The sequence below is a fragment of the Carassius auratus genome, chromosome 10 (genome assembly GCF_003368295.1).
Source record: "Carassius auratus strain Wakin chromosome 10, ASM336829v1, whole genome shotgun sequence".
In the NCBI taxonomy this organism is placed as follows: Eukaryota; Metazoa; Chordata; class Actinopteri; order Cypriniformes; family Cyprinidae; genus Carassius; species Carassius auratus.
The window spans coordinates 14,737,445-14,756,184 of NC_039252.1; the positions used below are offsets into that span (position 1 = coordinate 14,737,445).

At 37.1% G+C, this 18,740-nt stretch overlaps 1 protein-coding gene, 1 long non-coding RNA gene and 1 pseudogene across 2 annotated transcripts; 1 reads left to right on the forward strand and 2 right to left on the reverse strand.

Annotated features, from left to right (window-relative positions):
* Positions 1-18,740, forward strand: part of LOC113109488 (neurofibromin-like) — a 47,817-nt pseudogene that overhangs the window by 18,891 nt on the left and 10,186 nt on the right.
* On the reverse strand, positions 4,586-6,234 carry LOC113109998 (uncharacterized). Its single transcript, XR_003293034.1, has 2 exons — positions 6,107-6,234; positions 4,586-5,586 (listed from the first exon to the last, which is right to left on the reverse strand). It is a non-coding gene; the product is annotated as an uncharacterized LOC113109998 (long non-coding RNA).
* Positions 16,677-18,495, reverse strand: LOC113109997 (uncharacterized). Its single transcript, XM_026273966.1, has 2 exons — positions 18,346-18,495; positions 16,677-17,748 (listed from the first exon to the last, which is right to left on the reverse strand). Exon 2 carries the CDS (start codon positions 17,742-17,744, stop codon positions 17,040-17,042), a length of 705 nt encoding a protein of 234 aa, XP_026129751.1. The 5' UTR covers positions 17,745-17,748; positions 18,346-18,495; the 3' UTR covers positions 16,677-17,039.

An 18,740-nucleotide genomic window follows, 5' to 3' on the forward strand; every position in this document is an offset into this window, starting at 1 on the left:
GGTAGTAGTGGTGTTAAACGGAGTAATAGTAGTAGTGTCTTGACTAAGGACCTGCATACATCCGAACATCACAACAAGCAGAACCACATACATGTCCACTTTTAGAGCCATATCTCTGATCTGAGAAGAATATAACACAAAAATCTGATCAGTATAGAAGTACAAACACTTCTTTTTTATTAGCTGCATAATGATGTTTAATAAATATGAGAAGTTTTTTTAAATACATGATTAATTTATGTTTATAGAGGTTGAGTATCATTCGGAATTGAATTTTAATTTGTGAACATCAGTCCAAAGAAATAATTTAGAGCATAGAACAGTGTTTAGAATGTTCCCTGGGTACTCACCGGCGGTGGTCCACCTAAATGATTCTGATGTTTTATCTCTGCGAGTGGTGATGTGCAGTGTCTCTAAACACATGCTGGCGCTTTTAATAAGGCACCAGTGGAAGAAGTCACATGGTTCTTCAAAAAGGAGGGTCAGTGATGGAAAGTTAATGCTGACAAGATTTCCCTTTGTTTAACAAATAGTTTGTTTGCTTTTCATGGGGTATCATGGTGACAATTGGAAGACTGGCTTGAGTCGCTGGGTTTACAACAAAAGATTTCCAACATATAGTTAGGTCTATATTCCTATATAACTGGGTAACCTGATTTAACAGTTTATCACTGCTATTAGTAATAACAGGCTTTCTAAAGGTTTTATGTTCTGTCAGAAGAGTCAACCGTGATAATGAAAGTCTGATGTGAGAAAAATAAAACCTGCTTTCCCAGCTGGAAAATCCTGTTACCATCAGGTTTAAAGCTACATGTTTGTGGATGGATTATCAGCTGTTTTGGAGCGGAAGGTGCTGGTAGACCATCTTGAATCAAGCATAATGTTTGTCAGTTGTTTTTTGGAACTTGGCAGGTCATTTTCTAGTCATTATGGTGACTGATTTATTACTTTAAGCAAAACTTCTTTTTTTTTTAAATGACATTCAAATGGAATTTGTTTTGACTATGGATGGACAAGTAATATGTTGTTGTAGCCAAGTGGGGAAAGTTTGGCTGGTTTCCATCAGTGATTAACCCCTGCTAGTAAACATTTTGTGCTAATTTTGCGGTGTTGTGCTCATTCCTTTGCGTTGCGGCTTGTTTCCGATGTGTTCTGATAATTTCGTTGTTGTACAGTAGCTGGTTGTTGTGTTGTGGCTTGTTTCTGTTGCGTTCTGCTAGTTTCGTTGTGTTGTGCATGGTTGTGCACTATACTGGCCATCTTACTTATTTTTTTATATTTTCATAAAGCATAAACAATATTTCAGGGACCCTGGCAGAATCTGGACCAGAGTGTCCTCCAGGTTTTGGGGCATGTTGGTATGGCCTAACCTGATTTTACCAAGTGAGACATGTTCCTGGGACAACATCGTTGTTGACCCTGGAACAACATTGTGATTAAACAATCAGATTTGAAGAACCAGTTTATAGATTTTGTGAAGTTTATGCATAAAATAAGTGTTTGGTGCTTGTACATCAGTGTCATTCATCTATTATTTCCTCTGATTTTAGGGATTACTCATGGTTAAGGTTAGGTTTAGGTGTAGGGATATGGTTAAGAATATATTTTTGGAGTAAAATGTTGTTCCAGGGTCAACAAAATATGTTGACCTAGGAACACATCGGACTTGGCAAAATCAGGACGTGCTGTTGGTATGTAGCATCCAGAACTTGTTATGACTAATATTGAGAGCCTTCAGGTTTGGGAGTGTGTTTTGATGAAGAACACACGCTCCAGCTTATTGACGGACAGGTCCAGAACTCTGAGGTTCCACTGGTACGCTGTATCATCTTTGTTAAGTGCACACAGACAGTTTCTTGAGAAGTTGTTTTCCTATAATGCCCGTGGCAGTGAGGCTGGGAAATTAAGTAGAAGGTTATAGGTGATGTCAAGGATGCGCAGATGTGTGAAAGAGCTAAAGTGGTGATGCAGGTCAAATAGCCGGTTGTGGGTCAGGTTGATTGAATTGGGATTGAATGTTTTGCTGCTGGCCAATAGGCAAATGCCTAACCCACCTCCAGGAACAGTCAACTGTCCGATGGCTCTCACTACAGCAACAAACACTGGGACACCCTGCATGTACATGAGTACACGTAAGCCACAGCAAGAGCATGCAGGACATCGCTGCACACATGGGCATCTTCATTGTGTTTCTGTAGACAGTTGCAAGAGATTTAGTTTTTTTGCTGAATGCTTGTTTGATTGCTACATGCTGTATGCAGGATGCATCCAAAGTTATTTTATGGTAAGTCTAAATCTGATAATATTAAGTTTCTGATTAGGCCTGATGACAATAAGTCTGATTAATGCAAGTGATGCAAACTAGTCTGACTATAATGAGCAAAGCAATTTGTGTCAGATTATAATGGTATAAAAGTGTCTGACCTCTGTGAATCTCACTATAGTTTATCTGATAGCAACTAATGACTATGAGTCTGAACTTTTGTCAATTTGAATATAGTATAAATGATAAAAATGGCATAAATTCTGAGATTGACAATCAGTGTTACACATGCAATCGTACATCAGAGATGTGAAGGTCTTCATGTAGTGGTTCTGCAGATTTGCCTGCTCCTAGTTCTGCTTGACTTTCTAAGCACACGCTTAGAAAAAGCAGCGCTTATATATCATTTGCATAAAAGCTTGTTCATATAATGCCACACAACCTGAAAATGTGTGATTGTGAGTCTAATCCTTCCTCAGGCAAACCTTGCTGCTTTGTGAATCACTTGCCTTCTTGACATCACATGTGCTTGTTTTCCCTGTCCCCTTTCTGTGTTTCAGTTTCTCTCCATCCCTCACTTCTTTTTTTTTCCTACTTGATCTTCAGATTAACAACTCTGATCTCTTATTTTTTTATGCTATTCTTGTTTTATGCTGCAGTAAAATCCAAATCCCATCTTTCTCAGTGCGGGTGTCTTTCTGGGATCACTATGATAGCAGAGGAAAGAGAGAGGCAAGGAAGAGAGATGAAGTAGAGTCTACGTCCTGGTACAAAAAAAGAGAGAGAGGAAGTGCTGACATCTCTGTTTCCTCTTTAGGGTTCCCTCATTCAGCATCCATTTCCTCTGCTTTTTTCTTTTCTGCTCTCTCCACCTCCCTCTTTCATGTTTTCTTTCTTTCTTCATTCATTAAGCAACACTTAACCTGTGATTCAGGTCTGAATATGTTTTTTTCTGAGTTTTAAATTACTGGGATGAAGTATGATGAACAATACTAATTCCAACTTGGGAAAATTCTAAAATGAACACAATTTCTTGCAGAAAAAAAAGTTCTAATTTTATGAATCTTGTTATTCTGATTATGCATAGTCAGACAATTTGGTTAAATCCATCTGCTCTCAGCTCTTATTTTACATGTGCTGACTAGTTTCTTCCCTTAGTTCTCAAATCCTCACTCAGTTCCCAATGATTCTGTGGCATGTGCTTTAGTAGATCACAGGGTTTTTGATGTGAGCAAGGCAAAAAGCAAAGTCAGCTGGAGGTCTTTGGTTAATGGTCAATGCCACATGACGTATACTCTTTTTTTTTTTTTTTTTGGTATGAATATGTTTTTCAGAAGGCTTTGGGTTTGGAGTGAACATCATAATGAGCTTTTCTGTGGAGAGTGGAAAGGTTTGAGATGATCACACTCCATCTGTGGGAGCTTGAGTTGATGTGTTCTTTACCAACGGGAAACTTGTATGGGACTTCACTTGCAGAGGATTGTATATTTGTTTGTTTTTGTGTGCTGTGATTGTGTTTAGGGGTGCACCAATACCACTTTTTCCAGTACTCGCCCAATACCAATACTTTTATTTTTGGTACTTTCCGATACCTAGTACTGATACTGATATTTTTATTGCATTTGTAAAAAAAAATAATATTGAGTACAGAAACCAAAAGAGTATGTATAATATAACTTATTAATTACGAATTTATTAAATGGACACAATCAATGCGTGTGTGTGTTTATATATTTTATTCTTTATTATTATTTATTTTTAACCATGATCAGTGATAAAAATACTGGAAGAACTGTAAATATATCAGCTTTATTTCTTCAGTGTAATGATTACTTCTCTTTAAAGGTTTCTAGCTGATTTTTTTTTTTACAAAATTACACTCAAACAATGAAGGTTCTTTGACGAAATGTATAGTATCTTACCATTTCTAGGCTGTTCCTAAACAGCAAAATAAAATCTAATTGATTAATCTAATTTAGTTTTGATCCAGATGAGAAACACCAAGTCGTGTCTAGTTTCAAGGTTCAAAATAAAGACACAGAATAGTTTTATTTTTAAAAACACATTCATTTTAGTCATTTTCTAATCAGTTTTTTTTTTTTACTAAAAATATTTGAACATCCTTAAAACAAGATAAGTTTAATTGTATAATTGGATGAATCTGATTGACTTCAGATAAAAAATATTTTAAAAACATGATATTTTGTTGTAGTTTTAAAAATAAAAAACGAAATCAAATAGATATATTCCAACTTATTGTCACACTTTTTTTTGTCAAGTATATATATATTTTTAAGGATGTTTAAAGATTTTTTTTTTAAGTGACAACAAAATACAGATGTATTATTTACAATAAAGACAACTTAAATGCACACACATATGAAACATGGTCATATAATATTGTTATAGGCTAAAATAAAGCGAGACAATGTGGAGAGTGACAGGCTTAATTGCAGTATTTTCAGAATTTTATACTTCTAGAATTTAACTATAGAATACAGTAGAATTGTATACTTTCATATCTCAGACATATGCAGTAGATAACAGTTAAAGCTTAAGCAGGTGCAGACTTGAAATGCCGCCAGGGGGAGTTGTGATACCAGTTTAAGTGTCTGCTCGTGATCACTCCCCTGTGTCGGAGCTCTCTGGTGCTTTAGCATCAGACTCAGGACTGTTCTCTTGGGTGATGTCTCCATTCGGGTCCATCACAGGCGGCTCAGTGCTGGGCTGATCTGTCATTCCTTCCCTCAGTCTTGTTCTCCTGATCCTCTTCACGCTCCTCTTGTGCTGTGGTGACCTCTGATAGCATGAAGCAGGTCTCAGTTGGATGCCTGTCCACTTGGCATTCATCCCGGCATGGTGATTCACTCTTCTCTCTTCTGGCATGTCGGTCAATGCTGTCGTAACGAGACTGGAGACTAGAGATAATTCCTCTCAGGTGACAAACCTGACAGGCGCATATCAGCGTGGTCAGCAACAATACCAAACAGCCCACAATCAGTGGCAGGCTGTGTTTATGAGTTGGAAGAAAGAAAATACAGTGTCCATCCTCAGGTTTAGGAGTGGCCGGAGTGCAGAATTTATCTAAAGATATTTCCATTGCATTGTTTAGTTTTGATGAATCTCTGTTATTATTGAATGTTGTCAAGGACACATTTGTGATCATTGTTATAGATGTGCTTTCTGTTTTCACACTATTATTGTCGCCTTCTTGGGCCGTTGTGTTGGTGGTGGTGATTTCATTTTCTGGGCCATCAGCATGCGCTGATCCGAAGAGCAATGCAAAATACACAAAACAAACTGTTCTGGGACTTATCATGGTTCTGCAAGACATAAGAGAAAGGAAAGGATTTTATTTTATTTTATTTTTACTTTCTGTTCATTTTTATTGTTTTGCATTATTTATATATACTTACCATTTTTCTAGAAATTAATATCTAAAATTAAATGTAATTCAATTAATGTAATTCAGACATTGGTGACAATAATGGAGCATGACAAAAACAAGTGTGTAAATCTTATTATGCAGATGTTCGTGTATGTATAAAATTTATAAATGTATATATTCAGTTCAATATATATACAGCATATGTGTACATATTTTTTTCTTGTTTAGTTCTTCATATAGAATGCATCTTTTAAATGTACAAATTTTCATTAGTTTTTGAGATATCCATAGTGTGTATCATGAAACTTATTATATTAGGAACTATATATATTTGTATATATAATTTATAAACATTCATTAATTTTTGTAAGACTTTGGGTCATTATTTCATGAAATTACTGAAATGAAATTGAGGAGCTTGATCCTCATAAATAAAAAAAAAAATGGTTTCTTACCTTTTCGGTCTGTTACTGGTTTGTTCTGAGGTACTGTTGTCTGAAGAGCTTGAACGTCTCTGTGTGAGTGTATGCACACTGTAAATTTCAGCACTAGAGCTTTTTTTGAGAAGTGGTAATTTTAAAACTGAACACTCATTAACCACCGATGAGTTTCCTGTCTGTTGTTTCACTTCTGTTTGGACTCTTATGTTAGACATGCACATGAACCGCTGTGAATTGTGAATTTTGTCACATTTATTTAAGGCTAGTTATATGCACAAAGACCTTATTAGATTGCTTTTTTTTGTAAATCATAAACCAGTGTATGTCATGGGGAATTCGCCCATGTTTTCAGTTTGTTTTGACATTTAGTCTGTTTTTATAACCTTTAAGCTTTTATGACAGTTGAAAATTCTCAAGGATGGCTTGGTCTATCTGATAATAACAGCATTCGATGGGTTTGCATTACTTTGTTTACATTTTGTCTGTTTTCCTCCTTCTCATAGGTTTCAAGACGGGACAGATTAATGGGGACTTACTCCTATACCATCTCCTTCTCACACTCTAACCATACCACGCCAAATCAAATGAGCTTGTAGTGGACATGACACATGCTGGTTCGAGCAACCGCTTCAAGACAGACTTCCTCTCCAAATTATTTGTTGTTTTTCCAGGATTTGCTTACGAGAATGTGGCCGCCATCTACATCTATAACTGTAACACATGGGTTCGAGAATACACCATGTACCATGAGAGACTGCTGACAGGTCTCAAAAGCAGCAAGAAGTTACTGTTCATTGACTTGCCCTCACAGCTGGTTGAGTATGTGGAACCTGTGTGTAACAAATTAAAACTCTATGATCACGGGAAGAAGGAGGCGTGAACCGGCAGACAATCAAATCAAACTTTAATTACAAAATAAAGACAAAACAGCACGTCAGCCCCTCACAGACGACTGACGCGCACAAATAAAAACCAAACACAAACTGAAATCCAGGCGTGGTCCTCTCTCGTCCATCACTGTCGTTGCTCTGGTTTTATATCCCTCCATATCCTCCATGGGACTCGAGATCGGTGGGTCGAGCAGGTGTCGCTCATTTCCAATCACTCCACCGGCCTCGCTCCTGTTCCCACGTCTCTCGGCCCCGCCCAAACCGTCACACTGTGCAAAAGAAGCTTCCGGCAGCTACTCTTGCACTGGAGGAAGACCTGAAGGTCTTTCACAATGCCTTAAAACTGGCCCATAAAGACAGCAAAATGTCCATTAAGGTGTGTGAAAAAAGATGAACACCTCTTCTTACAGCTCGGTTTCACCTTTTTTTGTTTTGACACAATATGTATACTTCTGTCTTTGCTCCAGGTGGAGAGTACAGCAGTGCATGTGACCTCAGCCGAACGAACATGAGTCTTGGGTCAGTCTTTCTTCCTCAATGACATCTACTGTGCTTCAGAGATCGAGGAGATCTGCCTAGTGGATGAAAATCAGTTCATGCTGACCATTGCTAACCATGGCACGCTGTTGACCTTGACCCTGGAGTTCCTGGAAGAGTCAATCAATCAATCACCTTTATTTATATAGTGCTTTAAACAAAATACATTGCGTCAAAGCACTGAACAACATTCATTTGGAAAACAGTGTCTCAATAATGCAGAATGATAGTTAAGGCAGTTCATCATTGAATTCAGTTATGTCATCTCTGTTCAGTTAAATGGTGTCTGTGCATTTATTTGCAATCAAGTCAATGATATCGCTGTAGATGAAGTGACCCCAACTAAGCAAGCCAGAGGCGACAGCGGCAAGGAACCGAAACTCCATCTGTGACAGAATGGAGAAAAAAACCTTGGGAGAAACCAGGCTCAGTTGGGGCGCAAGTTCTCCTCTGACCAGACAAAACCAGTAGTTCAATTCCAGGCTGCAGCAAAGTCAGATTGTGAAGAAGAATCATCTGTTTCCTGTGGTCTTGTCCTGGTGGTCTTCTGAGACAAGGTCTTTACAGGGGATCTGTATCTTGGGCTCTAGTTGTCCTGGTCTCCGCTGTCTTTCAGGGATGTAGAAGTCCTTTCTAGGTGCTGATCCACCATCTGGTCTGGATACGTACTGGATCCGGGTGACTGCAGTGACCCTCTGATCTGGACACAGACTGGATCTGGTGGCCAAGGTGACCTCGGAACAAGAGAGAAACAGACAAATATTAGCGTAGATGCCATTCTTCTAATGATGTAGAAGGTACATGTTATGTGAACTGTTTGCGGTTCCGGTTTACCTAATTAATGCAGCCTAAAAATCCTTTAACGGATTTGGATATTAAAAGCATATTAGTATGTTATGTGTAAGCCAGGTTAAAGAGATGGGTCTTTAATCTAGATTTAAACTGCAAGAGTGTGTCTGCCTCCCGAACAATGTTAGGTAGGTTATTCCAGAGTTTAGGCGCCAAATAGGAAAAGGATCTGCCGCCCGCAGTTGATTTTAATATTCTAGGTATTATCAAAATTGCCTGAGTTTTGAGAACGTAGCGGACGTAGAGGAGTATAATGTAAAAGGGGCTCATTCAAATACTGAGGTGCTAAACCATTCAGGGCTTTATAAGTAATAAGCAATATTTTTAAATCTATACGATGTTTGATAGGGAGCCAGTGCAGTGTGGACAGGACCGGGCTAATATGGTCATACTTCCTGGTTCTAGTAAGAACTCTTGCTGCTCTATTTTGGACTAGCTGTAGTTTGTTTACTAAGCGTGCAGAACAACCACCCAATAAAGCATTACAATAATCTAACCTTGAAGTCATAAATGCATGGATTAACATTTCTGCATTTGACATTGAGAGCATAGGCCGTAATTTAGATATATTTTTGAGATGGAAAAATACAGTTTTACAAATGCTAGAAACGTGGCTTTCTAAGGAAAGATTAAGAGTTAAGAGTAGTCTCCGCCCATGAAGATAGTCGGTGACTTGACCTTGCCCATGAAGAACACTGGTGATTTGCCCTTGTCCATGAATTTCACCGGTGACTTGGCTTGACTCCGGAGTGTCGACGGTGACTAGCCCTGACTCTGGAAGGTCATCAGTGACTAGCCCTGACTCTGGAAGGTCAATGGTGCAAAAGCTTGAAAGTTCAAGTTCATATGTCAATTCAAAGTTATGCCATCATTAATAACGTACTGTTTGTCAGTATTCTAAGGGACCAAGTACCCACTTTAGTTGAGAGGTCACAAACAGGATGAAGTCATGAGAAGTTAATGCTTATGTAACCTTTGGCTAAATATAAAAAAACCTGACTACGCCACCTAGGTTACTGCTCCACCCAGGAAAGTAAAAAGAAATAATAATAATTATAATACTCCAAAAAGACAATTTAACCAAGAAGAATTACAACAACAAGAAAGGACCCTGCTGATTCGATTTGCATCAAAGACAAAGACGTGACTTATCAAAAAGTATACAAAATGTATTCCGCACAAGGAGAATCATTCATTTAAAACATCCTAAAAATAGATCTCATACAAATTACCAATTAAATACCCACAGTTAATAAGAGACCATAATAAACCCACTATAACAGAAAGGGACAAGCCACACAGCAAATCAGTTAACAAAGTTTCTTAAGACAAGTGATCAACAAAAAAAGAAAAAAAAGAAACCATACCAAGAGAAAACAAATACACTCCCGCTTCTGTTAAGCTTCAATGTCACATTTCAAATAATCAAATGTGGATATACACTGGCAAAGGAATTTGTAATTACAAAGAAAAACAAAAATGCACCTGCAATAAAAACGCGAATAGTACATTAATTGTAATTTCTCCCCTAGCTCCCAAAAAAAAGAAAAAAAAAGAAAAGTCTTGCATGCACGAAATAATGTTTTTTTTAATCATGTAGCCTACCATAAGCATAGCTTTATCCACAATGTTTAGTAAAGACTTTTTTTTTTTTTTTTTTTTGTGAACAAAGAAAACATCATGATCATGTGTACACACTAAAAAATGTTGGGTTAAAAATAACCCAACTTGTAAGCCAACTATGGGTTGGTATAGCACCTTCCCATCTGTTGGGTTATTTCAAACCAACCCATTGGGTTAGAATCCTGTTGGGTTAAAAGTTACCCAACAGTTGAGGTAATTATTTATATTCATTAACATCAGTATTTTCATTAAAATTTACATAAACCAACCATATTTTGAAACTACTATGTTGTAAATTACAGATTTTATTTTAATATGCAAATAACACATTTACAATTTTTTTTTTTTTTTTTATTTAAATGTACAAGAATGTGTAAAAATACAACTGACATTTTCAAGATGTACAAATGTGTCAATTCATTTCAAAACACACAACGTGCAAATACAGTTCACAGCTGTGGCCTACCTGTAACCCGAAAGTCGCAGGTTTGAGTCTCAGTGCTGGCAGGAGTTGTAGGTGGAAGGAGTGAATACACAGTGCTTTCTTCCACCCTCAATACCCATGGCTGAAGTGCCCTTGAGCAAGGCACTGAACCCCCAGTTGCTCTCCGGATGCTGGATCTATAGCTGCCCACTGCTCCAGGTGTGTGTTCACTTCTCACTGCTGTGTGTGTACACTTGGATGGGTAAAATGCAGAGCACCAATTCCGAAAATGGGTTACCATACTTGGCAAATGTTATGACTTTCAAATAAAATAAACATAACACATAATAAAATAAATAAATAAAATAAACACCAGAAAACCAAGTAATAATAATAAAAAATATACTAGCTGCTGGACCTACTGATGATCAATAAAATAAAGTTTTTACTGATTACTAATTACTAAATACAAAGTTTTTAAGGAGGAGACAGTGTAGAGAAGAAACTATTAAAGACTGTGTGTTCCAAATACTCTCAAATGGGAGCAGAGGGCTTTAGGTAGTAGATGTCATATACAAAGAAAAGTTTGAAACACAGATCGAATGCTTGTAGTATCGTCTCCTGTTCCATCGCCTCCCCGTTTAAAATAATAAAAACTTGGGAGGAGTTTTCCTTGTCACCAAGCACCAGGACATTTGGATTCTGGCTTGTCTCATGATTCAAGTAGAGCACTAATTAGGCCCCGTCCACACGGAGACGGAGCTTACCCCAATCCGATCTTTTTTTACCTCGTCTCAAGAAATATCCGCGTCTACACGAAATCGCAAAATGATGTAGTATACATGCCAGACCAGTATGTGGCGCTGTAATTCTGCCACAGAGATACACTAAAAACAGAGAAGAAGACTTGGACTATGCTCATAAACCTTGCGCGTGGTACACAAACGAACATGGAACAATACTTTTATTAATCAGTGTTAATGTTAGTTAATAAAAAGACAATCGTTCAGTGTTTGTCATGTTTTTGTTGCTGTTACGTGACGTAGAGGTGTCTGACTAGGGGGGAGACGTGGGCTGATACGTCATCATTTCAGAAAATATACGGATTAGCCGTCCAGACGAAAACGCAAAGACAGCGTTTTCAAATTTATCCACTTTGGGACCCGGTTTCAAAAAATAGCGGTTTCACCTTGCGAAAACGCCGGATCCGTGTGGACGAAACGCCTATCCGATAAAAAATTTGTGCATATTCACAGAAACGCGTCTCCGTGTGGACGGGGCCTTAGTGCCAACCTTAAAAGAATTAGAAAAATAAAAAGTTCAGTTAACATGAATTGTGATGATATTTCATTGATACACTCACTTTACAAATGAGTGAATTTAAATGAGTTCAAAGCTATAGCGAATTTAAATTGGTGATAATTTACCCGAAATTTTTTTTTTTTTTTTTCAAAATATCTTCTTGGAAAGATTTGTATTGTACAACGTGTGTCTTATACAAAATAAATAAAGGTGACTTGACTACACAGAGCACTGTAATTTAAAGTTTTGCTTTTACTTACAGGTTGAATGTCAATGAAGGACCGCTTCATTTCTGTGTATGATGTGCACACCATTTTTCCATTAGTGTGGTATGGTGCAGATGGCAGGAAGGGTTTTAAAGACAATTTCTACACGAAGGCCTTTAAATGACAAATGTACAGAGAAAGCACAAGTTGTGGGGATCTACTATCATTTGCACTTTGAGACAGACTAAACCAGTTTTCACTCCCTCCAGAAAATTTGTGGCAATATTTGCGGATAATGTGAGTAAATTTTACCACCCTTTACCCTTTGACTCATTTGGACTTGTAGAGAGGAACAAAAGTACACTGTAAATGAAAGGAAGCTTTGTTGGACGGAATACAACAATACACTTATTTCACCTCATTTGTCTTTTTTCATAATTTTTGGAAGTCATAGGTATAAGTAAAATGTAAAACTTATGTATCATTAATTTAAATAGGTCACTTACCTTGAAATGTCTCAGTTAACAGGCAGAAATTATATTGTTGCAATTTTTCCTTCACGAAAAAGCCCATCGTCTAAACCATAAGTATAAACACATTTAGTACAATAAATTTAAAAAACGTCAATTAATCTAGCTTCATAAGAGAAATTGCTGTAATTATAAGGTATTCTAATAGATACATAACAATATGAATAAACCATAAAAACACTTACTGTTCAATTAATTAGTCCTGGTGCACTTAGACGAATATTACTTCTGTTTTACACTCCCCTCTTTTAGGTTGGTTGTCGGAGTAAGGTTATGTATATTTACAGACAATCAATATTCGTAATGTTGCCAATTTGAAGCGTAACTATTTTTCATTAGGTAAAATAGGCTTTGTAGTTTATGCGTGTTTTAGTATTGACAGAAAAAAAAATCATAATGAGCAAAAATATGCCAAAGTGGCCTGCTGCTCGCACCAATTGCCTCGGTGAACGGCTGCACGGTTTCCAGTGAATATATATGTGCGCGAGGCACTAGCGTGATCAAACTGTTGAAACCGATAATACTCCATATTTGGTCACACAGTAAAGGTATGATTCAAAACTGCAAAGTGTTAGAAGTTATCAAGAATGATAGCAGAGTTAATAAGAATGATTCCTGGATCATTCTCATTTCGCTCTGCATATGGAACCTGAAGATATTTTAACCAAGAATTAACCGAATGAAAACATTTAACTTTTAATCCATATATGTAATGCCTGTTTAATAAAAATAGCATGCACAATAACCTTTGAGTAAAGGTATTTCTTTTCATTTTTGGTGCATAAACTTTTGCTTAAGACTATCCCACATTTTGAAATGAACTCTTAACTTTTCAAATGGATTTTAAGGATGTTACAATGTTATATTATAATGTTATTGTTTTACTTCATCCTTTCATCTCCGTTTCCAGTCCGTCCATTTGCGCCACCTGGTGGTTGTTTCGCAAATTATTATAACACGCAGCTGACTTGCGGTGGTATTACCCATTCTGGTGTTCACCTACTGAAACTTTCCAGGCCACTCTCCATCTCTTTTTCTTCCTCTCCCTCTTTCTTTATTCTAGCAGAGCCTGCTAATGCTGCACAGTAATGACACATCCTCTGCCTTCAATTGTAACTTTGCTCTATGTGTTAGTATATGATGCTTTATGTTGTGTGCATCAAGCAGAAATGGCATAGTCAGACAATTTAGCTAAATCCATTTGCACTCAGCTCTTATTTTACATGTGCTGACTAGTTTCTACCCTTAGTTCACAAATCCCCACTCAGTTCCCAATGATTCTGTGGCATGTGCTTTAGAAGATCACAGGGTTTTTGATGTGAGCAAGGCAAAAAGGAAAGTCAGCTGGAGGTCTTTGGTTAGAGAAGGTGGTCATTGCCCCATGACGTATACCCTTTTTACATCTTTCCATTGTAAATTATAAAATTCAGTAAAATGTTCTTTTTGTTTTTTTGTTTTAGAAATTCATAAAAAACATTGCTTAAAACAGGTTTATAAGTAGCTTTTTTATTAAAACACTTAAAAACATACAATCTCAACATATATATAATATATTAAAACTCATTTGTAAAGTTAAGTGTTTGCATATGCAAGACATGAACATGTTGTGTGGAAGTTTGTGACTCACTGAGGAGTCTGTAGAATTGGTTAATTCAGAATTTGTTTGGTTAAAAAGCTGTTATGTTAAGGGTAGTTATTAGAGGGTGCTATGCAAGATTTCATGTCATCTTCTATTGCGGTATTAGCTGATTTGTGTGTTGGTAAAATAAGTGTCTTGGGTTTTTATGAAACAGTTTTAGATGTATGAGTTGTCATACTTGGTTTGCACCCACTCATGCTTTGCGTTGGTTTGTCCGTCTCAGTTAGCAGATCATTATTGGCGTAATTTTCTTTTGGCGTTGAATCTGCTGTAGGTCCTTGATTTGTCAAGTCTGATTGAGACTATGTTTTTCTGAAGGTTTTGGATTTGGAGTGAACATCATAATGAGCTTGAACTAGGTTGCGATGATCAGCAACCTAGATCATGAGTTGATGTGTCCTTTACAGGAAACTTGTATGGGGCTTCATTTTGCAGAGGATTGTATATTTGTTTGTTTTTTTGTGTTTGTGTTTGTTTTGTGACTCGTTCATGAGTCAAGAACCGTTTCTGTCAGACGCGTTCGATTCGTGAAGCTGATGATACTCATAGACAGTAAAAGAAATGGACACAGCGACCCCATTGGAATTCTATTGAGACAAGTGAAGCCCGCTTTTTAGCACTTCAGTTTCTGAAGCGCAGACTCAAACGAAGCTTGACGACGTCAGCAACCTGTCTGACAGATGTAAATCTTCTAGTAGCTGTGCGTGAAAACTGCCATCGTTAATCTTGCAGTGACGGCGAGCTTGAGCGGGGAGTTCTGATAAATTATTTTGTATAGTATTTTAAAATGTAACGCCAGTATGCCATATTAAGTTAATTGCCTGCGAGCTTCTCCTCCTGTCTGTACGGTAATGCGACAGAGAGTCAAGTGGTTAAGCCTATTTTTTACATAAACTGTTTATACGGGGCCATAATGTAACATAGAAGGTAATGGAGCCCTTTATACATTGTCGTGTATCTTTAGAAATAAATCATGGACAAACGGAGTCTTTAAACGCCTCAGATGTAAAGTTATTCGCTGTCAAAGTGACGCCAAAATGAATGGGACCCATTTGGAATGCTAACGCAAGTGAAGTTCTGCTAAAAGATGGCAGCCCACACCCGACTTCAACTTCTGGTCGAGTTCCTTGCCACCTGATGATACTGCGCATGTGTGATTCAGCGTGAAGCAGACCGACACACAGAGCGTCTGAGCTGAACTGATTCTTTTGGTGATTGATTCTGAACTGATTCTGTACTAGTGTTATGAGCGTGGGTAAACCAAAGGCTTGAATCAAGAGCAATCATCGCAAATGACGCCTTTACGTCGAGCACAAAAGAACCGGTGAACCGTTTTCTTCAACCGTTTTATTGAATCGAACTGTTCGAAAGATTCGAAAGATACTGGTGATCCGAACACTGATGCAACCGGTTCTTGACTCGAGTCAGTCTATTGTTCATTATCTGGCTCGGCTCGGTGTTCATCTTCAGTTCTCTCTTCACAGCAGTTCAGTCAGTGTACTGTTTGAGTGCATGCATTACTCTGGGATATTGGTTTGTTTGAACTCAGAGGGAGTGTCAGCCACATTAAAAAACTTAACAGCTTAAGTCATTTGTGGATTAATACGTATTAGAGATGCGAACCGTTTAAAACGATTCAGTTCGATTTGGTGAACTGAATGATTCGTTCGCGAACCGGAAATCCAGCTGCTTTGATTTGAACTCTCTCTCACACAGACACGGAAGAGAAGACAATGCTGAATAAAGTCGTCGTTTTTGCTATTTTTGGACCAAAATGTATTTTCGATTCTTCAAAAAATTCCAACGGACCCTCTGATGTCACATGGACTACTTTGATGATGTTTTTCTTACCTTTCTGCACATGGACAGTATACCGTACACACAGCTTCAATGGAGGGACTGAGAGCAAATTTTTCATCAGTTTTACTGGTAGTCCAATGTATGAAGAATATTTGGGTAGAATTTGTCACGGTTTACTTTATTTTGCTATCCTCACTTACATAAATGAACTATAGTATCCTGCATCACTAGTATAAAAAATAATTTTAATATTATCACACTTAGTTATGCCCATTAAAATGTATTGTACAAGATTGTAGAGGAGTTTTGTTGAATTCTGTATGTTGTGGCCTGGTGGACATGAGAGCAGAGGGATGTACAATTTTCGGACTAGGTTTTGCTACTGACTGGGTGCCATCTTGTGGTGGCGGATCAGTGGGAAAAGATATAATAGCTGACATAATAAAAGACATAATAATTGATTTATCTAATTTAATTTTACCTGAGTTTTGATTCAGATGAGAAATACCAAGTCGTGTCTGGTTTCATGGTTTGAAATAAAGACAGTTTTTATTCTTAAAAACACATAACTGCACAGTCATTTTCTAATCAGGTTTTTTTTTTTTTTACCAAAAATATTTGAACATCAAAACATGATAAGTTTAATCATAAAATTGGATGAATCTGATTGACTTCAGAGAAAATATTTTATAAATATAATATTTTGTTGTTGTTGTTTAAGAATAAAAAACGAAATCAATAAATATATTCAAACTTATTATCATACTTTTTGTCAAGTTTATATATCCCTTTTTTAAGGATGTTAAAAAGATTTTATTTAAAAGAAGTTTAAAGATTTTTTTTTTAAGTGACAACAAGATACAGATGTATTATTTACAATACAGACAACTTAAATGCACACACATATGAAACATGGTCATATAATATTGTTATAGGCTAAAATAAAGCGAGACAATGTGGAGAGTGACAGGCTTAATTGCAGTATTTTCAGAATTTTATACTTCTAGAATTTAACTATAGAATACAGTAGAATTGTATACTTTCATATCTCAGACATATGCAGTAGATAACAGTTAAAGCTTAAGCAGGTGCAGACTTGAAATGCCGCCAGGGGGAGTTGTGACACCAGTTTAAGTGTCTGCTCGTGATCACTCCCCTGTGTCGGGGCTCTCTGGTGCTTTAGCATCAGACTCAGGACTGTTCTCTTGGGTGATGTCTCCATTCGGGTCCATCACAGGCGGCTCAGTGCTGGGCTGCTCTGTGTCATTCTTCTCCTCAGTCTTGTTCTCCTGATCCTCTTCACGCTCCTCTTGTGCTGTGGTGACCTCTGATAGCAGGAAGCAGGTCTCAATTGGATGCCTGTCCACTTGGCATTCATCCCGGCATGGTGATTCACTCTTCTCTCTTCTGGCATGTCGGTCAATGCTGTCGTAACGAGACTGGAGACTAGAGATAATTCCTCTCAGGTGACAAACCTGACAGGCGCATATCAGCGTGGTCAGCAACAATGCCAAGCAGCCCACTGTGAGAGCAGCCGCAATCAGTGGCAGGCTGTGTGTATTAGTGGGTAGAAAGAGAATACAATGTCCTTCCTCAGGTTTAGAAGTGGCCGGAGTGCAGACTGTATTTGAAGATGTGATTAGTTTTGATGAATCTCTGTTATTATTTGTTGTTGTCAAGGACACATTTGTGACCATTGTCGTAGATGCGTTATTTGTTAATGCACTATAATTACTGTTTTTAACTGTGGCCGTTTTGTCGTTGGAGGTGGGTTCATTTGCTGGGCCATCAGCATGTGCCGCTACGAAGAGCAATGCAAAATACACAAAACAAACTGTTCTGGGACTTATCATGGTTCTGCAAGACATAAGAGAAAGGAAAGGTTTTTTTCTGTTCTTTTTTCATATATATATTTCATATAGTTACCATTTCTCTAGAAATTCATCTTTAAAATCAAATGATTGTTTTCATATTGTAATCTAATTCAAACAATACTGCAGACAATAATGGAATATTTAGTGTCGAAAAAAAGGGTATAAATCTCATTGCAGATGTTCGTGTATGTATTAAATGTATAAAATTAATTGATATTCAATATAATATAGTGTATCTATGTATGTGTGTGTGTGTGTTTATATATATATATATATATATATATATATATATATATATATATATATATAGTTGTTTTTTATATTTTTTCTTTCTTAGTATTTCATATAGAATGCATATTTTAAATGTACACAATTTCATTCATTTTTGAGATATCCACAGTGTGCATCTGAAACTTGTGCATCTGAAACTTAGTTCGTTAGAATCTATGTAAACCTTTATATACGATTTATAAACTTTTATGAATTTTTGTAAGACTTTGAGTCATTATTTTATGAAAGCACTGAAATGAAATTGAGGCGCTTGATCCCCATAGATAAAACAAAGTAAATGGTTTCTTACCTTTTCGGTCTGTTATTGGTTTGTTCTGAGGTACTGTTATCTGAAGAGCTCGAACGTCTCTGCGTGAGTGTATGCACACTGTAAATTTCAGCACTAGAGCTTCTTTTGAGAAGTGGTAATTTTAAAACTGAAGCTGCAGGTGCTCACACTCATTAACTAGTGATGAGTTTCCTGTCTGTTGTTTCACTTCTGTTTGGGCTCTTATATTAGACATGCAAATGAACCGCTGTGTGGCTAAAGTCATCTTGTGGCTTTTGTCACATTTATTTAAGGCTAGTTATATGCACAAAGACCTTATTAGACTGCATTTTTTGTAAATCATAAACCAATGTATGTCATGTGGAATTCACAATTACAGTTTGTTTTGACATTTAGTCTGTTTTTATAACCTTTAA